Source organism: Madurella fahalii, assembly GCF_045866475.1.
Source record: "Madurella fahalii IFM 68171 DNA, scaffold_2, whole genome shotgun sequence".
Lineage (NCBI taxonomy): Eukaryota > Fungi > Ascomycota > Sordariomycetes > Sordariales > Madurella > Madurella fahalii.
In genome coordinates this window covers 9045812-9063437 of record NW_027263972.1, presented here as the reverse complement: position 1 = coordinate 9063437, position 17626 = coordinate 9045812, and the positions used below count along the sequence as shown (strand labels likewise).

Sequence of the window (17626 nt, the reverse complement as noted above, 5' to 3'; positions counted from 1 at the left end):
CAGTGAGTTGGGGAAAACAGTCCCCAGGAGGGTCCCTCTGATCAGAGGGACACAATTGCTAGAATGGTGCCCCGGGGGCTGGAACTTGCCGTGGGCCCATTTTTCTTTCGCACCATAAGTAGGGCCGTCCTGGCCATTGCTCCTTAGACAGAACAATCAATTTCAGCACACTCTTCACACTTGTTGCAGGCTCAATTGACAAGCTTTCTTTGCGTGCAAAGCGATCTCCCTCTGATCAGAGGGAGCTCTATCTGCACATGTTGTTTTGACCTTGTTTAGGCTGCAGGGACCCGATTTGTGGTGGTGTCGCCTAGCCTGTCTTGTCTATCTTGTCTGTCGGGCATTTGGCCGTCTTTGCCCTCCCCCTTGTTTTTGGTGGGTATGTGGGTGTAGATGTGTGTTTCTGCGCCATTTCACCAGGGAAGAGGACCATGCCGTGTTATCCCGCCTGATAGCCGAATTACCCCTCATGCACTGCAACCAATATATGTACCTGCTTGCGACAGGACACGGAAGGCCTTAGTAATGCCGATTCGCCTATTCTCTGGCTGCCGGTCAGCAAATGACCAATCAGACTCCTTACTCGTCCGACCCTTAGCACACTTAATGGTTTGGCAGGTAGTTATCTAGGAAGGTGTGAAACTGCCGTTGTTGCTAAAGTCCATAGGGTCCAAGGGGATCTAGTATCTTTTATTCCACCGCTGTTGTATGCACGATCAAAACCACGCAATTAAGGCACTTTGCTGTAGTCGTTGGATAGGGTGACAATGTCGCCAGCGTCCCAAATTCTACGGAGTTCTGCCGTCCACAGACTCCTCGTGCACTGCTTCATCTGGCTCACGCTCGTCTCTGAGATTTGGAGCATCCATACGGACAGTGCGGAGGGCATCGTTGGCCATGATAGCAACGGCACGATCTACGCCAATGACCTCCTTGTTCGCAACGGAATCCCCAACTCGTATCACGATGGCACGCTTCGCGGTTCGCTCATCCTCCACAACGGCCGAATTCACACCATGGACACACGCAATAGAGTGGTGAGCGTACTCGGCATCAAGGACGGCTGGGTCGTCTATGTAGGAGATAGTGTCGGAGAAGCTGAAAGGCAGACGTCTTTTGGGTCCGACCGGCCTCGCAAGATCAACCTTAGACAGCGGATTACCGTCCCCGGCCTAATCGACTGCCACAATCACATCGTCTTACTTGGCAACCGGCCGGGCTACCACACGAGCCTGGAGAATGCGTTCACCATCGACGAGGTGTTGGATACGTACCGCCAGCGGGTATCAGGGGTGCCTTCGGGGGCCTTCATCACAACAATTGGCGGATTTTCTCCCAATCAATTCGAGGAGGCACGACTCCCCACATTGGCCGAGCTTGACGACGCGGCTCCAGACCACCCGGTTTTCATATCAACCAGTTTCTCCGGCCCTGCCACCACCAACACTCGTGGAAAAGCCTTCTTTGAGTCCCTTGCGGGCAACATGTCCGTCTCAGTGGCTGCCAACGGGTCCATCACCGCCGGGCTGGAAAACGGCAAGGCTTTGCTAGCCCTGCGGCAGCAGCTCACCTTCGAGGACCGTGTGCGTAGCGCCGGGGATGCCATGGCCTACGCGGCGTCCGTCGGCGTCACAACTCACGTAAGTTCGGGGGAGTTTCAACTCCACTCCCTTTCAGAATCTTTCGGGTTCCCACCCTGACATTACACCCACTGGGCAGCTCGACCAAGGCGCCTTTTCGGCCACGCACACCCCGGCGGACGGCGCCGCCAGCGAGGATCTCTTCGCCATGCACCTGCCATTCCTCTCGCTGTACAACTCCAACCGCGGCCTAATCCGCCTCCGGATCAACTACCTCCACGACGACGACAGCACCGCCGTGCCCGGCGTCACCGCCCGTCTCCAACACACCTACCCCTTCTTCGGCAACGCTATGGTTCGCACTGGGGGCATCGGCGAGTTTGCCGTCGCCTTGGCAGACTACGCCGGCGGACCGGTCTTTGAGGCCGCCGCCGCGCGGATCGCCGCGGCACGGTGGAGGCTGGAGGTGCACTCCCTGAGCGCCACCGACTTCCAGACGCAGATCGAGGGCTTCGAGCGCGTGGACGCGGCGGTGCGGGGCGGGATCCGGGACCTGCGCTGGGTGGTCGCCCACGTGCCGCGCATCACGGCCGAGTACCTCGCCCGCCTGAAGGCCCTCGGGGGAGGCGTCAACCTGTCCGGGTGGCTGTACCTGTCCGGTGCCGCGGCCGGGAACGAGACCAACCCGGCCGGACCGCCGTTCAAGACGATTGTGGAGAGCGGGATTCCGGCCGGGTTCGGTCCGGACGGGGCGAACATCGCCCCGCTGAGCCCCTGGCCCCATGCTTATTACGCCGTGACCGGCAAGAATGCGAGAGGCGAGCCTATCAACCCCGGCCAGACGATATCGAGGCAAAAAGTGTTGGAAATGTTTACCAGGGACAATACCTGGTTTTTGGGGGGTCCGGATGAGAGTTTGATGGGCGTGTTGGAAGTGGGAAGGCTGGGGGACGTTGCCGTGTTGAGCGATGATTATTTTTCGGTCGATGAGGAAAGGTTGAAGCGGTTGAGGAGTGTTTTGACGGTGGTTGGGGGTGTAGTGGTGCACGACTCGGGGGAGCTCCGTGACTGAACATCGTTCCGTAATCCGAAGCCCTTGAAGTTACCTCACGAATAGCGGCTTGTAATTATGAGGTAGAATGCTGCTTTAGTTCCTGATGCTCTAAGGATGTACTTTCCTCTATAGCAACAGTTCTACTCAACGTAATCAAGTGCCAAAAAATGCTTCCTCGCTGAACAGATGGGACGAATTTGTCACTTGGACATGGAGGCTTCGTCTTCCGAAAACGGGACATAGGCCGCAAGCTTCCCTTCTAAAAATAACTCAAAACGGGCAAGCCTGCTTAGCATAGTGGCTAATGCGTTGCACTTGTATCACCTCGACGACATGCAAAGATCACAGGTTCGATTCCTGTAGTAGGCATATCTTTTTCTGATTATCTTACACTCACGCCCTTTTTTTACCTGGTCTCATCCCCTTCCATCAACCACTTCTCGCGGCATCGCTGTTCACGCATGCGACGGTCCGCCATTCTCTGGATCTGAAACGGACTCAAAGGTGGGCTCGGCAATGGAGACGGCGTCTCCTCTTCTCCTGGAGAAGGCTGTACAGCTGCCCGCCGGGCGGCTAGTTGGTCGCCGGGAGAGGGCGACTCAAAGTCCGAGTAGTCGGGAAGGGAGTCAATGCCGTGCTCTACATGCGGTTCGGATGGCTGGGGTTTCGTGACTGGTGGCTGAGGCTTTTCCGGCGCCTCGCTAGGGTCGGGCGTGTACGGGACTGGGTCCAACTCCCGTTCGACAGTCCCACCCACGATCGTTGCCTTGCAGATCTCGACGCTGCCCGGTGCCCAACCCTTCCCAAAGAGTATCTTGGACTTTACGTTTAGGCGGCGATCAACAGAAGTCCAAGTCCTGCGGAAGTAGGGGCTGGGCTTTTTGGTGCGGCACTGGTAGGGCATGCAGGTGAGTGACGGCTGCGTCCAGCGGACCGACTCCTCATCGTTGCTGCCAATGTAGCTGGAAACGAATACGTCGGCCCAGGAGATCATGGTGCCGTACACAAAGTCGTTGGTGGCAAAGCGTTCCCAGTGGCGTTCGTTTGTCGCGTCCAAGGCGTACCACCAGTCTCCGCTCTCGCGCATTCTGATTAGGGTTTCCAACTTCTCAACACAGGCTCCAAGGTTGTAGCTGTAATGCATCTTCTCCACTTCCAAAGCCTGCCAATCGTCTTCTGTCTCGTTCTGGCGGTAGTAGGTGGCATGCAACTTATCCCAGTTGACGTCTGGGCTAGCGGCACCGATAAGGTGCTTCAGGTTGACGCCAAAGTCGGCCTTGTCCTTGAGCGTCTCGGGTTCCGGGAGACCGGGCTTTTGCTCTTGAAAGAGCCAGTCCGCAGGGTCGTTGTGGGCTTCGAATGCGAGGCCAAAATCGCCGAGCACGACTTGGGGCAGGGAGTCGGTGAACCCCTCGAGCGGTGGATCTTTCGCCTTTTCTTCGTCGCTCGGATAGTGTAGCCAAATGTTATCGGCGTGGCCGTCCATGTGGACGATGGGCTTCCAGCCGGAGAGCGTCTCCGACTTGTTGACCTTTTTGTCGGGCTTCACGCCAATTTCGTCCTTGTGCATCACGTTGTATACGGGCGACGGCCAGGTACCTGTATGCAGATGTGATAAGGCGCGGCCGACCTGGGCAATGACGTGCCAGATGAAGCCTTCAGGCACCCGTCTGCCAGCCTTCTTGTGCCTCTCGATGAGGTTGAGAAGTGTTCCGCCGTTGTAATACTTGTAGAAGAGCGTGGCATCGAAATCCTTATACTTCGCTTGTTGGGATCCTTCGTTGTGCACTTGGAATGCATGCAGCTGGACGAAGGGCGGCATGGTGTAGCCTAAAGGGAGCCGGCGCTTGACAAGAACGTCAGCGAGTGAACAGAGCTCGATTTCTGGCGCCATGGCCTGTCTGGTGCTGGTTGCCTGCTTGTAGGTTATTAATCCCCACAGCTTTTTGATGACGACGAGCTCGTGGGGATCATCAGCAGTTGCAAAAAGACCAACAAATACGCTATCGGTCTGCTTCAACTCCTTGATAAAGATGAAGCCATCGGAGCGCTTGCGCAGATACAGGGATGGTGCGTGGTTCTTGTCTAGATAGAGTTTTTGCCTCTTAAGGATCTCAGGATTGTTCAAAGGATGTACCAAAATCGTATAATTTTGGAAGCTCGGTGAGTTGGTCGGAGGCATGTTGATCGCAATCGACTCAACCTGGCAACAAGTTGGGATGTGACGCTGGATTGTAACTTGGAGAGCCTGGGCTGATGGCAGAGCAGTCTCTGATGTATTCTGAACCGACCCGATGCTGTTTTCATCTTTCAAGGCTTCAGGTTATCTTTCAACCTTTGAGCATAAAAGTTGATAAAGAGGCGTATGGCGACAGTTCCGTTTTCGGGATCTGGGCTACGGGGACGACTGCGTGCGTTAGCTCTGTACAAAGAAGGGGGTTTGGGTACATGAGCATGCAGCAACCAATGCCACGGCATCGCCTACGCACACAAGTTTTGCAGCTGATGGTGTCCAAGGAACAGGGAAATAACTTAAAACTGAAATATCATCGTGAAGCGAGAGAGAGAAGCTTGTTTCTAGCTCGTAAGCTCCCCTGCGTTCCACAAACCCAGACAGTGAACCGTAGAACTGCTACCCACCCATACAGGCGGCGTACCACACACACGAGGGGCATGCGGCATTTCCTCCATTTGGCTATGGTAGCTGGTATACAGGTAGAGCGTAAGTTAGTCACTTTGACAGCTTGTACAGTACATGTTCGCTGTTTCCCATTTTGTTGTGGATGTAGAGCGGGTGCGAATATGTTCAAACAGGTAGTTGACCCGCTTAACCCCAGGGAACTTCTGCACCGATGGCTTTTTTTGCTGTTACTTCGGCCATGACTCGTTATTTTCATTGTTTAACCCTGCACTCCCTCCTTCCCCTCCCATTCTTTGCTAGATAGGTCGACTTTAAGTGGATAACGCTGTGGAATATGACTAACGGATATCCAGGGAAGAAGTGTGTTGTGATTTAATTAACTAAAGTTGCATTAAGCATTTTTGTTGCCCCTTTTTCGTTTATGTTCGATTTCATGATATACCTTGCCGCTGATCCAACCTCCACACACCGTTGTGTGACGAGATGGATTGTTGAGGACTTTGGGTGAGCGCGAGAAGATTTAAAACCTTGTTGTCTGTCGCCCACGTCTGGCTGTCGTTTCATTCCTTCAACACAATCAGACCAGTTTGGAAAGTCCCGAGTTTATCTTAACAATTATTTAATCACTTCCCTATCCTTGAGATAGAGTCTCGATACTTACTAGCTTAACATCGTCAGCAGGCTGTATTCAGATTTATCTAAGGTAACTTGCCCCGGGTGTACCGGGGCGGCGTCCTTATTTGAAGAGCGGATGGAAACTCCAGGTGATTTGGGGGGAGACTGATTGGTTCTTTGGGCTACCTTGCTGCAAACTTCTTGAAGTTAGGTACGGTTAAAGATCACTTGTTTGCCCTTCATATGGACGTCACTCCTAAGGTAAGTAGTCCCTTGCAATAAGTTGCGTACCTGAGCTTCTGAGTAACTCACGGACTGGCTGGGTGTTTGCCTATGATTGTTTCTAGGAGACGTTAGCACGTAAGTAGGGTTCTGATAGTTATACCTATCCGTCAATGTCATCCGGCGCAGTAGTGCGATGATTCTATTGTGTCTGTGGGCGGACGCGTACCAGGTTGCTAAGGTAGTACTGCATGCGATCCACGAGATCAATGCATGGTCGTTCGATCATAATCCCTTAACGGGACAACGAGGAATGTACCTTGTACAGTACATCGGGGCCTCTCTTGTGTACATTTACGTATCGGTCGTGCTAATCAGAATTATCAACTCTTGTTACTCGCGATGAGTGAACCAGCGATGCAGGTAATTACCGGTACTTTATCATAGTTCTCTCAATGCAGATGGCTATGTTTCAGGGATTTTTACGCCATGTCCCAGGTCTTCGCAGATCTTAATCCTTCGGTTGAATAATTGATTAGACGCCCAATGAACGCCGTACTGCCTCGTCAGAGCGAGCCATTGGGATGCGGTAACACGAACGGCAGCCATTAGCAAACAAATCCGGAATCAAAAATACATAGCGTAGCATGCTACCTCGCAATCAACCAGGTCCGGCATGTCTCCCGTCGTTAAGATGTTGCGTCTATTGTGAATCCCCTTACAGCGCGCATGCTGACCGCTTCGCCGGTTTCAGTCCTAAGTTGGATTCCAGGAATTTCAAGTTGCGTCATTCACCTCCTGCCGTGGCCTGCCCACCTCGGGCCCTGCAGTGCTGTGTATCCCGCATGCAGCAATGCGAGCTGATGGGCCAAGTTTGGGAGCATGGCCCGCCCCTCCGTCTGCTCTGCGCCTCCCGGTTGCTCCCGTCCCGAGCAATGCCACCGCGGCTAGACCCCCGTCTAGTTGGCCTAACCGCCCGAGCAGCCCACATACGGTACCAAAATTAGGTGGGTGGCGTTTACCCGGCAGCCGACCGAGCCATCACGCGCGTTTTATACCTCGTTATTACCTTGATGAGTGCGATTCTTCCCCAGCGGCATCGAAAATGATATTGCATGGAGCCGATTTCTAGACTTATCTTAGACTGCACAGGGGAAGGGTAACCAAAGCCCAGATCTAATTAGGGGTCGTAAATTGATCGGCGCTAATTCCCAGATGCAATGCACAGGGTTGCAGCCGTAAGTCTTTGTATCACCCACCTTGTAAGGTACGAGGCAGGTACAGTCGCGATTGATACATCATCCGGGAGGATAACACGTCATACGAGAAGATCGACACCTAATGGTCAGGTAGACAACCATTGGACTCGAGCAAATCTGTTCGGTGCAGCATCCACCGGACCACCGAAGTCAACTCCTGAACCGCCTCTTTCGACAATTGAAGTTCCAATTTGTATGTAAATATTTACCAAGAAAGGGAGAGCGAAAACAAGCGCAGGCCGTTTTGCCTCTAGGATATCATCAATACGTTAACCAAAATCAAAGCCTCCCGTCCAGCCTTCTAACAAGTGCCAACGCTACCCGCCGCCCGGCCCATGAATCCATCCCCAGCCAAAAGGTAGAGCCTCTAAAAATGAAATCGTAAATAAATCGTAGAATACAGGAATAGAGATTAAGAGTCAAAAATGGCGCCGTAAGCCGGGACCCCCCGGCTCTCCAGCCCGTAAACCACCTTCTTGGTGACCTTCTGGTTCGAGATGATGACGACGGCCTCGGCCTTCTTGGGGGCGCCGCCGGGGACGACGACCCTGCCCTGCTCGCGCACACGGTACGCGATGCCCACCAGGTCGGGCCGCCGGGTCCTGGGGCCGCCCTTGCTGGTGTCGATGACGACCGCGTCCGGGTCGGTGCGGTACACGAGCTCCACGACGGCGCGGCCGTACGTCTTGAGCGGCTCCTTGGCCGACCATACGATGCGCACCGGGTGGTCCGGCCGCTGCACGAACAGGCTCAGGCACGGCGCGATCCCCGACCCCGTCGCCACCACCACGCACGGCGTGAACATGCCCGCCACGCGGAACACGCCGAACTGCGGGATGCCGCGCGTGTAGATCTGCTTGGGCGGCTGCTGGATGATCTTGCGCGTCCAGTCGCCCGCATTGGAGACGATGACGGAGAAGCCGCGCTCGCCGGCGTGCGAGAGGGCGCCGGCCGCGGTGGTGGTTGTGCCCGCTGTCGGGGAAGATGCGCGGGCGTGGGCTTTGAGATCGGAGAGCGAGACGCTGTCGTCGTTGCCGTCGGCGGTAACATTAGTCTTCTCGGGGTTGGCCGTGCACACGCATCCCGGGCAGTGCGTCATCGGCGGCGGTGCCGGCGGGGTTGCTGGCGCGGCCGGGAAGGGGATCACGCCGAAAGCGTGGGTTTCCTTGAGCGGCGCGTCGGTGAGGCGGATGGCCTGGCCGTAGTGCACGTTGCGGAAATCGAAGTTGAGCTTGACGCAGTGCTCCGAGAGCACCTCGGCGTACACATTGCGCAGGCGGAGGCGCGTCCAGGGGTAGACGACGAGGAGAGTGATGACGACGAGCATCCAAAAGTTTGGCGACACCAGCAAGGCTTTGCCAAACGGCGTGTTACTACCGGTGGCCTGAGTGGCCTCGGCGGTCAGGAGCATCACCTGTGCCCAGAACAGCAACACGGCGAGCCAGCCCATGGCGCGGTGGATTCCCTCGAACCAGTTGTGCATGACGCGCCGCAGGTGGGGGTGCGCCGAGATGAGCATCGACACGAGGAGGAAGAGGATGAAGTAGCTGCAGAAGTAGATGTAGCTGCGGATGACTGTAAGGTCGCCACTGGACTGGAACTCGAGGGTCAAGAGGATGAGGTAGGCAATGTACCAAAAGGTTGCGGCAACGGCGCCGCCGCTGTGAATGCCGCCGTACGAATACACCTTGGCCACCAACGTGCGGATCCCCAGAGGCAGGCTTTTAGTCCACGTGCCAAACACCCAAAAGAGTGCGTTGACGACATGCTCGTTGCGCACGAGCAGCGAGGCAAGAATATTGGCCGTGACGGCGATGCTGGCTTGTTGATATGTGAACCGCTCTCCCGATGTTGCGTGCCGCGCCACCAGATATGCCAAAGCAGCGATGTTTCCGAGAAAAGCGAGACAGAAAATGCGGCGGTAGACCGAGCCAAAATTCCATCGCAGATATCGGTACAGACGAGATCCCTTCTTGGGAGGCAAAGGTGAGCTGTCGAGGCCGTGGCTCTCAAATGGATCCGCTTCCGGAAGTAGTATCCGCGGCTTGATATCCTTTGGCACCTCGGTCTCATCCACGGCGAGGGTTTCTGAAGATGAGTTGGCGGATGCTCCCGCTTCTTCTTCGTCACGCGGCGGGCGGATAGTGCTAGTGCGGACGCCCAAGAAACTCGCCCGGAAGCTCGCTCTGATGGGCCGTGTGCTACATCCGTCACTGTTATCTTCTGATTCTGAATACTCTGACTCGCAGCCTGTCGGATATTCGTCGTCTTCAAATGGGGGAGGCGGGGTGGGAGAAGGCACAACAACTTCCTGTTGTCTGCTTGACGGAAACTCGCAGCATTGCATATGTGCAGTCGGTAGGGCAACGGTTGTTCGAGCCTGAGGATGGGGTGTGGGTCGTAAGGGGTGTGTAAGGCTCCTGGACAAGGGCGCCATCTTGGGCTGAGAAGCTTGTGGAGAGATTTAGCTCTCTACCTAACCTCGGTTGGAAGACCGGTTACGGAACAGATTAAAGCGAACTGGAGGTGTTAGCCCTGAGGGTGAGAGTTCGTGATGGCAATCACTGCTGGGTCTGGGGGTGATGTATCAGGATGCCCTCATGAGACAGAGGAGGAGCTTGATACTTATATCCAGCCGCACTGGATGGCATGGCAAGAATTCCATGCTGCATCATGTCCCTTCTTGAACCAGCCGGTGGCGTCATGGTGTTATGATGCTACAGTGGCTTGGAATAGAAACAGCCAATATCAGATGGGAGAAGTGACATGGAGATGGTCATAGTAGTACTATGCCAAGCACAAAAGTCTGAGAGACATCCGAGTAGTCACTTGTTTGTAAGCCACGGAGCTCTTGCGATACGTCCGGAAGTCGTCTATAGACGGGGTTTTCCGTAAATAGAGGTGGGTTCGATGCGGTTGACGGGTGACACTCATACCGGGGAACAATCGATACCGTCTCGGCTATCTGGATCGACTGCGCCGAGCATGGGGCGTGGCCCTAGAAACCACATATGCAGGGGCTGGCCAGTAACCGCAGGCGCTGGCGTACATTTTGTATACATGGAGCAATATCAAGAGGCTGAAGTGACTACTCTCTACGCTGCTATGCACGATATTTGCAGACACGGCTCGAAACAATGACAGGGGTTGGTTTTGGCGGCCGGCAGCGTAGCACCGGTAAATTGTGGGCCCGCGCGGGACGGTTGGGAGAGATCTACCCATGGTTGCTTTGGCTTGCAGGGGTGACGATCGGAGTGAATGAATGTTAAGCTCGCGGATCGGCGAAGCTTACCAACCCTTCACCCTCCCAACAATCTACAGAGCAAGGAGCGAGAGGCCACTGAACAGGGGATGCCGTCCGGATCACGAGAAGGTGTTGCCCAGCCACCGGCCTCCGAAAGGCCCGGTTGCACCGAGCCCTCGGTGGGGCGGATTGATTGGCCGATAGAAGAGCGAGCTGGACTGCCAGGCGGAGCTGAGTGTTTTGCATGGTTGCCCTGGATTGGCCCAGGCATTGGGGCATGGATTCAAATAACGGCGGGCGTGGAACCCGCGTCGGTGGGGCCTCCCGGAGCTGGAAGCCTCGGAGGTCGATAGCGAGGACAACGACGTTTCCAGACAGCGCTGTGCGAATTGGGACTTGCAACAAGAAAGTAGTCTCGGTTTGACTGGCTGGAAAAAAGGTTATTCTTGGAAGTCGAAATGTGGGCAAAGTGCTGACGCGGGGCAAAATACCTGGGGCCCCCACAATTTAGCGCTCACAAGCGCCAAAAATACACGCCCGCCAAACAACCCTGGCCAGCTCTCCTGGCCTGGCCTGTCGGACGCAATCAACGTCAACAAAATCCGTTCCCGGACACTCGGCTCTTCCCATGCCGGGTGGCTTGTTCGTTCGACAAACCCTCGCCGCGCCCTGGGCAATGGAAACAGCTGCATAGGTGCTTTGCCATGCCATGGCATGCGATCGGGTCTCGGATGCAGCGAGTTTATTGGGACCCGGCGGGCGCACGAAGCAGTAAGGCACCCTTGATCACGGCTCTCCTTCCCCGTCTTGGCCTGTGCAGCTCCCGAAGTTGCCTCGTTGGGCGTTTCCAAACGCCGAATTTGTTTCCTCATCGCGGCATGCACTGCAACCCACGACGAGCGGGATTCGGACTCGTCAACCAGGTACTGTCAGTTGTCCGCATCTGTTATCCGCCCCGTCATTGGCCCCAGCGTCTCGCTTCATCATTTCACAGCCACGAGCCCACATAACGTTGCCGGCCGATAATAGCCACCATGGTGCAGTAAGTACAGGTATGTCTAGAGACCATCCCAGATAAGCTCCCAATTTTCGCTTTCTTTAGCCAAGCTGCCTTAATCTCACCGCTGTGAGCTTAACCACAATCTCTACCACTTTGGATTAGGTCCCGTCTGCACCCATCGGCGGTTGGTTCTGGGAACAAAACTTCCCGATAATCATTCTTGGCACCGTTGGCTTAAGCATCTCCTCAACCGCCTAGCCTGACTGGATTCTCGTAGCGGGCTGCAAGGGAACGAGCCCGCAAGAAGGCGGCTCAGTACCAAGACCGCGGATGCAGCCGTATCGCGAATGCAGCCCGATATCAGAGTTTATCTATCACTACCGCCTACACAAATTTAGAAAGCAAAAAAGTGCTGCTAGTTTCCCATTGATGCCTTCGCGGGCACAGGTATGGCTTCTCCAACAACCGTTTGAATTCGGCCGATCCGGTAGCTAGTACTGTACTTAGTATTGTTTGCCGGGCTAATTGGCCGTCCACCGCACCGCGGTCCGGGACTCCCTACCATATGAGAATCATGATCGGCATCGGAAAATATTCCAATGACACTCCTGTCTAACAATAATTCAGGGTTGGACCAATCGCGTGTCAAGTCAGATGCCTTGCCCTACGAGGCTGGATGCAAAAGTTCTGTTGTGCAGATCCAAATCCCAAATATACCGAGTGGGTGCATTGGACTATCAGAGCCAGCGAGCCGTGTCTCCATGTGCAGTTAAGGTACCTACCCTGCCCCTATCTCTCGCATGTGCCTACCAGAGCCTCGGCACCATATAACTCCCAAAAAAGCCATAAACATAACCTGTTATCAAGCAAAAGTTCGCCAACAGGTTTCAACAAGCTGCTTACTCTATTCTGACAATTCCACGTCAGCACTTTTTCCCGCTAAAACAGTGGCTCGCCCGCCAACTTGACACTTATTTTGGGTTTCTACGCCGCCAGTTTCGCGGCTTGATCCCATGAGCGTGAGATCTTCCTCGTGATTGGTATCCGAGCCTCCGGCCCGTGTGCGGCGCGCTGTGACCGACACCGAACAACGAGATCTCTTGTCACTTGCCATTAACGAGCATTTTAGGAGGAGACCACACGATAGAAACCCGAAGACTTACAAGCATCAGGCTCTAATTGCTAAAGATACTATTCCAGTTTATTTCTTCATCCTCGTATGATCTGCTTCCAGGGTCCGCGGTACTATATACAGTATCCCAGGGAGACTCCTAGAATAACCTCGAGCCACTTACCAACGACACCAACAGGATGCATCTATTGCGCGTCGTGTCACATCTGTAGCATTTCCTAGGTTCCCTCTCTGTTGGTGGCAATAACCCCCCTCGCCGCGGCGCGGGGCGGTTGCCCACCCTTCTCGTCCTCCCCCTTCCTCTTGTCTTTCTCTGCTCCGTCGTCTTCATTGATATCTCCCCGGCCAGTCTTCCTCGTAGTTTCCATCGACTGCATCATTGTTGTCCTTATTGTTTCCGCGGCCTTCTTTGCGATTTTCAGCTCATCGCCCTGCCTCCTCACACCTTCCACCCGTCCTCCCCTATTTCACCCCTCTCCTTCAGGTCGTAAAACTCAACCACCCACTCCACCATCTGCGCAATCGCCCGCAACTGTGCCCTGCGCACCTCTTCATCGGCCTCCCCATTCGCAGTACCAAGATCGTTACAATGGCGGGCACCGCGGATCAAGTATACCGGGGCTTCGCGGGTGCTCTGTTGCGGCCCGCCTGGCCGGAAAATGCTCGACACGGAGGCTGACCGCCAGGGGTCGAACTCACTGTTTGGTAAGTGAGTAATCAAGTACGCCAACATCAACATCCTCCCGCTGCCGTAACTTGGGTTAGGGTTGTAAAGGGCAGACACTCACCCGTTCAACCAGATCAGTCGCGTCGTGTTGACGAACCACCCGTCGGTCAGCTCGTTGAGCATCCCCACCGTCTTGCCCGCCGCAGCGCCGAATGTGGCGTTCCCTTGGGGCGGGAAGAGCAGGTGACATTGCCTCTCCATGTACTCGGGAGTGACGTAGCGCGAAACGATCGAAGGTACCTTTGGAGGCGCGCCGCTTCTCGCTTGTCAGCTCTCTCCCCCCCAAAGCCCAACCGGAATGGTTCGGGAGCTGACTCACGTCTGCCAGTAAAGGAAGGGCTGATTGCAGAGCATCCAAAACCATTGTCGGTTCCAGACGTTGCCAACCGAGTAGTCTCTGTATAGCGGGCTAGTTTCGTTGTACGAATCGTAGCATTCGACCGAGTGAGGGTCGCTCCAGTCGTTATAGCCGTAGTTATTGCAAGCTGTTAGGAAAAAACCAGTGTCATTCGCGCATCACTTGACAGAAGGGGTTACCGGGACGCACTGCCGACTAGATACTCATTCTTGAACCATGAGGCATAATTGGCGAGCGCCTTTTCCACGCCTGCCGTAGCGCTATTGAAAGTGACGTTTGGTGTGGCCGTGTCGGCGTCGGGATCTTCGATTTCGACTGGCCTCGTGCCCTGGACGGTGTCACACATTTGGAAAAATGTGGAAAAGTTGGTGGATAGTTCTGTTTTGAATTGTCAGTTTGGGATGATGTAAGATAAAGGTCTACAATACGTACGAATGTTCTGCCACTCTGTAACCGGGAATCCAACAGCACTGTCGCGGTGATGTTAGCGTTGTGCGCATCAGTGATTGTATATTGGACCTTGGGGTTTGGGGCTAGGGGCGTTCGTCACCCAATACTGCACGATAGGGGCATGTGATGCAGAACAGCAGAAAAGTAGCAAATTAGGAAAAGGAAAGGGAAGGATGAGCGTAATGATAACGGCTAGTGCAATAACGACGACAGGCTCGTATAAAAGGCGCTGACTAAAAGAGAGCAGCACCACGTACGAAGCAAAGTCATCGACGTGTTCGAGCTGCTCCAGGCCAAACATCGTCTTCAGCTCGAGTATTTCGGTTTCATCTTGCCGCCCCAGAACCTGGTCTATGTGCTTGGCAATCGATGTCATGTTGTCCCTGCAATTCTTGGGCATGCCTTCCTGGATCGGCTGGAAATATGCCCAGAAGTCTCGGATGGCTTGAACAGGCCCGCTACTCGCATGATGAGCCCAGAAGGTGCCGGGCGACAGCTTGTCAATCCAGGCGGCGAGCGCGCCGCTGTAACTTCCACCGACATTGATCCAAGGCTAGTCGTTTCGCATTAGCCATAATCAAACCCGCCAGCACAAACAAGGTGATGTACTCACGGCCTTGGGGGCATTTGTAGCACCGCTTGTATCAAACGGGAGCCTAACATTTCTTGCAAAATGCACCATGTCGGCTACGGCATTCTCAAGTGTTAAGTATGTCAAGTTTTGAGTGTCCAAGACATCGAAGGGCGACGAATTTCCCCAGTATCGGTCTGAAAAACGGGTTTGTCCATGTTAGAAAGCTTCGGCCAATGGCGTGCAGTTTGCCTCATGTCATAGGTTGACATACGCTCGATGAGAATAATCGCTGCCCCTAGTGCCTGTGCATACAGTCCCGAGATGGTGCGGTTCGTGAGGAACCCCGAGTAGTACTCCGCAGGAACCTCACCAGGGTTGAATATGACCACCTTTGGCCGAGAATCAATAATTTGCATCATAAAAAAGCATGGCTGTGGCTTGATAACGACTTACAGGAGAGCCGGGCCCTTCCCAGAATGTGGTATTCCACCAATATCGTTGCGAGAATGTACCCAAGTCGGGGTTAGAGTGGTCAATGAGCTGCTGGAAGGTGCTGTTGCCGCCGTTGGGCCCCTCAGACACGGCAGCAATCACCGGCGGGGCCACGGGCAGCGCGGGCCATACTAGAGCCTGAATGCGGGCCGAGAATAGAACCAAGAGGAAAGGAGCGAGAGGAAAGCGCATCATCTTCCGGATCCTGGGGCGTTGCCTGTGGAAAAGGTGTATCGCACCCGCCTTGGAGAATAATGAAAGAGAGGAGTTCCCGGAGGAGAGAGGAGCTGAGGTTGACCCGGGGTTTTACTGGGCAGCCCAGCCATCAGATGGAGCACTATATTTAACAGGGTGTAACTGTAACCGTATCTTCAGGATCGGATTGTGCTGAATCCTATGGAGGTAGAAGAAGCAGCTCGTACAAACCTGGAAGAATGTCAGTCTGACATGATGTGTAAACCCTCGATGATTTGGTTGGATGTCTGATGACATTCTTCTCGGGTTCTTCTAGAAAGATGATGCTTCCTGTCTGTTTCTCAGCGTAGAGTATAGTCAGGGCCGAGCATTGCTATACATCAATCTCGGGTTGGGTTAAATGATCTCGTTAACTGGAATCCGGTCATTGGACCAGCTCTCGGCTAAGATGCAGCGGGGACGGAATGATTACGACGGGACGGGACCTCAGGGCGCCAGTTGCCAAGAAGGGTACCATCCGCTGCCTGAAGACATGAAATGGGAAAAAAAGAAAAGAAAAAAGGAAAAATAAACGGAAAGAAAAGCAGAGAGAGATAGAGAGAGGAGTATGCATAAACAAAAGAGCGTCTTTCGAAGCACATTCCCACTGCCCCAACCCAGACAAAAGAAGCCAATGATTGTCCCGCACGAGAATTATGGGTGGGGATAATAAATCACGTGTTTGTACACGTGCAACAACCACCAGCTCGCCAAAGCTTGGGAGCTCCACTTCGGTTCTGGTGTCGCAGCTTCGGGGAACATCACGACCAGCACATCAGCCCCTCGCGATTGACGACCCAAGCCGCCTCAATTGCAGCACAAAATGGCACTAGAAGAGGCATCCCAGACGCCGCGGCGTATGGCATCCGAACAACTACCGTTCCGAGAGTACCGCGAGTGCTGACGAACGGTAACAGGAGCGACCCGCGAGGAGATGCGCGATGCGAAGCTCCCCATGGCATACCGAGACAGCTGCGCCCACCTTCTGATTCCGCTCAACCGATGTCGGTACGAGACATACTACTTGCCGTGGAAGTGCGAGGTACGATTTGGGCCCTAAACGCCCGGCTGGGCAGCGAGAGACAAGCCGACAAACCAACGTCGGATTCGGGTGGATTTGACAACTGACCTTCCGTTGCTGCAGGACGAGAGACACAGCTACGAGAAATGCCAATACGTCGAGTTCAAGAAGCGGGTAGCCAAGATGAATGAGCTCAGGGAAGCCAAGGGCGGTGCTCGGAGCAACTGAGGCGGCCGTGGTGGTCCGGGAGGGGCAAGCAACGAAATCGCCGCGTACATACACGCCAGCGCATGCCAGTGTGTCTGGAAACAATAGACGGCAAATTCACTGTCTCAGGCACTTGATAACCGTGGTTTTCAGAATCCCTTCCCGCTTCCGCAACTGGAACCTCTCGCGCGTCTTCCGGTATCCACCGGAAACTCGGCCGCTACATCAAAGGGTCCCAGTGAACAGTCACGGAAGGAGAACGCCTAGGTTTACCTTCAGTCCCGTTTCCGCCCGCTACAATCTCATGGTATGCTTGGGGCGATTCAGAGCTTCGCGAGTCGCACTGCTCTCGACTCTCTGAAGAGGACGCGCCGCTCCTTGGATCCCTCCAACAGGACCTTGAGCCCGTTTTCTTCCCTTCTACTGCCATGCAAAGTGATTTTATCTACGTGACCTGACCCTTTCGTTTATCTGGGCTCTTGTTCTGGCACACAAAGGGGGTGATCTATCAGATACAGCCCAGCATCCATGGCATTTTACAATCCAACCGTCTTCGACATTGTCGTCGACAGACTGTACTGTTGGTTCTGCACTCAGGTGGCGGTTGTATTCCGCAGAATATGACGCCTAAAGAATTGCATAGCGCAACTAAGGCAACAAGGCCAGCCGGCGACACCACTCTCACCCTCTCAGATCGTGGGGTCCTGGTTTGATGGACTCGACCACAGGGACGGGAGCTGTCTTGCCACACATACAGTTTGCTTTGCTGCAAAGCTCAGTTAGGTAGGACATGCCCTTCTGAATTTCCGATTCATT

At 54.5% G+C, this 17626-nt stretch overlaps 5 protein-coding genes and 1 non-coding gene across 6 annotated transcripts; 3 read left to right on the top strand and 3 right to left on the bottom strand.

The window, feature by feature from the left end:
• Window positions 1-767: 767 nt before the first annotated feature.
• Window positions 768-2652, top strand: MFIFM68171_05463 (uncharacterized protein; the record flags this gene model as incomplete). Its single annotated transcript, XM_071060883.1, has 2 exons — window positions 768-1640; window positions 1720-2652. The coding sequence occupies 2 exons, from the start codon at window positions 768-770 to the stop codon at window positions 2650-2652; spliced, it is 1806 nt and encodes a 601-aa protein (XP_070916984.1).
• A 265-nt stretch (window positions 2653-2917) lies between these two features.
• MFIFM68171_t53 lies at window positions 2918-3003 on the top strand. Its single transcript is given in 2 exon segments — window positions 2918-2954; window positions 2968-3003. It is a non-coding gene; the product is annotated as a tRNA-Thr (tRNA).
• Window positions 3004-3040: 37 nt separating this feature from the next.
• Window positions 3041-4816, bottom strand: MFIFM68171_05462 (uncharacterized protein; the record flags this gene model as incomplete). The annotated part of the gene is made up of 1 exon (XM_071060882.1): window positions 3041-4816. One exon carries the CDS (start codon window positions 4814-4816, stop codon window positions 3041-3043), a length of 1776 nt encoding a protein of 591 aa, XP_070916983.1.
• A 2967-nt stretch (window positions 4817-7783) lies between these two features.
• On the bottom strand, window positions 7784-9808 carry MFIFM68171_05461 (uncharacterized protein; the record flags this gene model as incomplete). The annotated part of the gene is made up of 1 exon (XM_071060881.1): window positions 7784-9808. The coding sequence occupies one exon, from the start codon at window positions 9806-9808 to the stop codon at window positions 7784-7786; it is 2025 nt and encodes a 674-aa protein (XP_070916982.1).
• A 3378-nt stretch (window positions 9809-13186) lies between these two features.
• Window positions 13187-15543, bottom strand: MFIFM68171_05460 (uncharacterized protein; the record flags this gene model as incomplete). Its single annotated transcript, XM_071060880.1, has 9 exons — window positions 13187-13445; window positions 13536-13730; window positions 13794-13959; window positions 14022-14210; window positions 14265-14302; window positions 14540-14835; window positions 14896-15050; window positions 15128-15245; window positions 15310-15543. 9 exons carry the CDS (start codon window positions 15541-15543, stop codon window positions 13187-13189), a joined length of 1650 nt encoding a protein of 549 aa, XP_070916981.1.
• An 862-nt stretch (window positions 15544-16405) lies between these two features.
• Window positions 16406-16831, top strand: MFIFM68171_05459 (NADH dehydrogenase [ubiquinone] 1 beta subcomplex subunit 7; the record flags this gene model as incomplete). The annotated part of the gene is made up of 3 exons (XM_071060879.1): window positions 16406-16439; window positions 16500-16624; window positions 16727-16831. 3 exons carry the CDS (start codon window positions 16406-16408, stop codon window positions 16829-16831), a joined length of 264 nt encoding a protein of 87 aa, XP_070916980.1.
• Window positions 16832-17626: the final 795 nt, after the last annotated feature.